Source organism: Pocillopora verrucosa, chromosome 3 (assembly GCF_036669915.1).
Source record: "Pocillopora verrucosa isolate sample1 chromosome 3, ASM3666991v2, whole genome shotgun sequence".
Classification (NCBI taxonomy): domain Eukaryota; kingdom Metazoa; phylum Cnidaria; class Anthozoa; order Scleractinia; family Pocilloporidae; genus Pocillopora; species Pocillopora verrucosa.
Genome location: NC_089314.1, coordinates 15409941 through 15414719, shown reverse-complemented (window position 1 = coordinate 15414719; position 4779 = coordinate 15409941). Strand labels below are relative to the sequence as shown.

The 4779-nt window shown below is 41.4% G+C and overlaps 1 protein-coding gene across 1 annotated transcript; it reads right to left on the bottom strand.

The window, feature by feature from the left end:
• Nucleotides 1-1983: 1983 nt before the first annotated feature.
• Nucleotides 1984-3703, bottom strand: LOC136279591 (uncharacterized). Its single transcript, XM_066163532.1, has 3 exons — nt 3641-3703; nt 2737-2940; nt 1984-2418 (listed from the first exon to the last, which is right to left on the bottom strand). Exons 1-3 carry the CDS (start codon nt 3701-3703, stop codon nt 1984-1986), a joined length of 702 nt encoding a protein of 233 aa, XP_066019629.1.
• Between the last annotated feature and the right edge of the window lie 1076 nt (nt 3704-4779).

Below are 4779 nucleotides of genomic sequence, written 5' to 3'. Positions count from 1 at the left end.
AAAAAAGGGTAATCTAATCACAATGCTACTCCCCCCCCCCACCTTCTTCTCACCTCTTATCGCGCAGTCAACTTTCGATTGTTATTTTATTCTGTGGGTCGACAAAACTTCAGACTTTTGTGTTTAAAAAATACGCGCCTTTCGGTAATTTCGGAGTTTTGACGGCAGTTTGACTATGTTTTTTTCTAAAGGAATTTGCGTAAAATGCAGAAAGATGCTTAGTGTGTATAAGGAAAGAGCACCTGAGAAATGCCAGATGACCGCTGAAGTTTCAGAGATCGCCGAAACCTTGAACAAGTTAAACCTGGTGAGTATACGCACATGCTTTATTATATAATATGAAATACCGGTGGCAAGACACTTTCCCAGTTATATCGCTTATCAGAGACCTTATAGTCTTTCTGTCATGTCAGCCCATCTCTAAACGTTTCTTCAGGCCACCAATAAGCATTCATCCTTTCACTTCACAAAGTCATACAAACTCACAATCCAAAATCATTATGACGTCGTTTACGTCTTGATCTATTCCCCACACTTTAAAGTATATTTAAGGTCTTTTTTTTAATTTTTATTTTATTTACCCGGGGGGTGGGTGGGAGGCAGGCGAGGGGGCAGGAGAGAGGAGGATGTAGATTGGATGGGTCTCCATTGTGTATCTGCAGAAGTAAGAAAATTAATTTGTACCTAAATACGTTATATTACACCATTTAAAATCTAAAAAAGCATGTGTCGAGGACTGTTAAATTACTTGTCCTATGATATGTGTCCATGGCAGCCGAAATTAGACAGCTCTTAATTAGAATTTCGTTAATTTAAAAGTTTAACTGGAAAACTTGGTAATCCAGAGTCGGAAGCAGGGTTCGTGAATGATATAAGGAACTCATAGGTGTTTTAACACTAACTTTACTAGAAATGTCGAACTGGCCCACGAGGGCGAATCTTTTGTTCATTGTATATAGAAAATATTTTAACTTTTTCGCACTACAGGTCGATCATGAAGCTGACACTGATATTTCCCTTCCTGTACTGATCACTGATACTGAATGCAAAGAAGGTAGATCTAAACGAGAGAGCCTTTACGTGCCAGACGAAGATTCGCAAGAAAGCGAAGATGACATAAACTATGTGCAATGTGAATCCCTGAAACAGCTCAATCGCTTTCTACAGCTTCGTGACACCAGCCCAGTCCGCCACGTACTATCAGTACCATGGAATGTAGCTCAAAGCCGTACTAAACGCCGTTATGTGAGAAAAGCTGAGCAGTGTGCTTCAGCAGTAATGGAAGTCCTTGCTTCTAAAGATTTGAATTGCTTGTGGAGGGAATTATGTTAGCGCGAAGTGAATCGAAGAACAACTGGCGGAAAAAGTTGTAAGGAAGTGGAGCTTCTTAGAGCGTTTGCCGAGAGTTATTTGAACGCTCAACACTGGAGTACCCGTCGGCAAATACTCTCAATCCTGGCTGACAAGTTGTCTTTCAAAGAGGTGCAAGAATTTATCCCAACCCTGACAAGTTACCGCTTTGACATAGCGCGACACCACACCCTGCTTCATGGAAGAGCAGAACCGATTCCTCGCCAAGAAAACAGGAGAATGAAAGTTGACCAAGGAAAATTGGAAGATTTCATTTCATTTATCACAAGTTCACATGTGATTCAGGATGTTCCATTTGGCGAAAGGCTTTTGAAGTTATCAACCGGTGAGGTTATTAAAACACCAAATGTAATCAGAATGATGATTCCGGAGCGTATTGTTCAACAGTACCAACAATATTGCGGTGAAAGAGGTTTCGAGCCCATAGAATAGAATAGAATAGAAACTTTATTAAAGTGTCAAAAACCGTCTAGCCAGGGAACAAATCCCTTACTAATTTGGGGACACCAATTAGGGGAGAATATACAAACTAAAAAAAAAAACTATATACAGTAGTAGGTAAAATATCTATAGTTAACTCATTAAGAGATTTATAGTAAAAATACACAGAAGTCAAAATGAACAAAGGCTACAGCCTGCGCAGCCATCATCTAAAAGTTCAGTTATATTGAGTTGGCGTATCTTGCTTTTAAACGACGTTAGGGTTGTGACGTCCCTGATACTCTTGGGTAGTTTTGTCCATAGCCTAGGCCCTAAATATCTAATAGAGTGCTTGCCATAGGTGACTGTCTCATACCTAGGTATAGAGAAATCTGCTTGCCGCAGATTGTAATTACTATTTGGTTCTTTAAAGATGTTACTTATATATGCAGGGCACAGTTTATGCTTTACTTTATACATAAGGATGCACAGATCCTGTAAGCGACTATTTAGTAGTGTTGGCAGATCTGCCTTCTCTAATAGTTGTTCATAACTAGAATTATTATCCTTGAAAACTGCTGTAAGTCCTCTTTCTTGTAGTCTTTCAAGCTTTCGAGTGTCACTCGCTTTACAAAAATGCCACACTAGGTGACAGTACGTGAGGAATGGTAATATCGCGCTTTTGAATAATATTAACTTAGATTTCATAGGAATTAAATTACGTAGTCTCATTAGAACACCAATTCTCTGGCTGGCTTTTTTACAGATAGAGATTACATGCTCAGAGAAATTTAGCTTAGAATCTAACACTACTCCTAGAAGTATGATATTATCTTTAGTTTCAATCACAACATCATTCACGCAAATATTGCTGTCATTTTGAGTGAAGCCCAAGTTCAAAACTTGGTACTTTTTGAGGTTTCCCGCCAATAAGTTGGAATCGTACCACGTTGTTGCTAAGTTGGCACTATCCTTTAACTGGGAAGTCACAGCTGCCTGGTCTGCTCCTGCGTGATAAATTTGATGGTCGTCGGCATACATAGACAAGTTCGCTGTTAAGCAGTAGGATAGGTCATTCTGGAAAACATTCCATAACAACGGGCCAAGCGCGGAACCCTGAGGACAGCCACGACTCACGAATCGGCGTGGCTGTCCTCAGGGTTCCGCGCTTGGCCCGTTGTTATGATGAGCAGGCGAACACTGCATAGAGTGCTAGATGAGTGTTCTGCGTCTGTTAGGAAGTCTTTTCAAGGACTTGATAACTTTTCATCTCAAGGAGCAGAGGCATTTGATGACCTGGACAAAGTGGTCGATAAACTGGTTGATTGTGGAAAAACAGAAGTGTGGGCCAGGGAAATGAAGCAACAGTTACGCTCATCAAAGCAATACCTGAAAAATGACTACAAGGTATTTGATTTATTTCATTACATGGTTTGTTATGAAGTACTTCAAAGGAAAGGCGCAAAACTGACAGAAAGTTGATGCAACAACACAGGCAAATTATTTTCCTAAAGTTCAAATCTTTGAAAATGCATAATATTGATACTTGAACTAGTTCCAGGTCCTCTCGTGCGTAACTAAGGAAGGAATTATTGTCGATAACCTGTAAGTTATATTTATACATTTTGCAAACAAAGGGGGACCGTCGGCCTTTTCAATGTAATCGTTTTATAGAAATAGTAGTTAAGATCAGGACGATATAATTACTGTATTTCCTCCGCTAAGTGAACGGGCGCTGGATCGAGTCAGGAAGGGGCTCCTAATATAGAGGTTGGGCGCTTGTTCCAAGGGAGATTTACTTAAGAGGAGCTCGCTTATTGGAGGAAATGCGGTGATTGAAATTGTTTACGTTTTTGTTGTCTTCGGCTTGTTTCAGTTCCATGTGGTTGAGTCTTCGAGCATTGCTGATCATTGTAGGACTTACGCCTTAAGTGACTCAACAGACTCTGACTTCCAAGGCCACTGCAGTCATTCACACAACGAAACATGTGCACAGTGTTGCCAGCTGCAAGAAGTTCTAAGCATCTTGGAGAGTGAGTGTTCAAGTGCAGTTTGTAACGAGGAGCAGAAATCGGACATGCTACACGCTGTTAAGCAGGCCAGAAATAATATCATGAGCTGGAAAGCACACCAGTTGCGCTCCGTTCACCAAGATCAGGCCAAATGTTCTGTTCTAGCTAAACTGAAGAGCAAATGCGACGTGTTACTAGTGCAGGATTGGGCAATGAAATTTATGCCACGAAAATTTCGAGAGCCGCAATCAGACTGGTTTGCTAAGCGCGGTTTACCATGGCACATAACAGTTGCTATTAGGAAGTGGGAAGAAGACGAGCAGTTTGAGTCTCAAACATTCGTACATGTCTTTCAGAACTGTTTACAAGACAGTGCTGTAGTGGTATCGATAATGCAGGATTGTCTTGTTTCGCTGAAGAAGGAAATGTCGGAATTAGAAAGGGCGTTTTATAAACAAGATAATGCCGGCTGTTACCACAGCGGATACACTATCATTTCAGCAAAATTTGCAGGCGACATTGCTGGCGTGGGCGTGGAACGGAACGACTTTTCCGATCCTCAAGGTGGAAAAGGAATATGCGACCGCCAAGCAGCGACTATTAAAGGAGACATTGGAAGATATGTAAACGAGGGCAATGCTGTGACAACAGCAATTCAGCTCAAAACAGCCATAGAGTCTGGTCCAGGATCTTGCGCTAAGGCTAGTTACGTTACATTCAACCCGTCAAGCACTCGGCACGTCAAATGGGATGGTGTAAGCTTACTCAACAACTTCAAGTATGAGGAGAACGGAATACGAGCGTGGAGGGCATTTAATGTGGGTCCTGGAAAGTTGCTACCGTGGTCTCAGTTTGAAGGAGTTTTGCAGGTCCCGGAAACTCTTGAAGTGGTTGATCCCCCATCGCAGAAATTGAGTACTAAGCCATCTCTCAAGAAGGTGAGACAGACATGCAAATAAAAAATCTGCAAGTGATC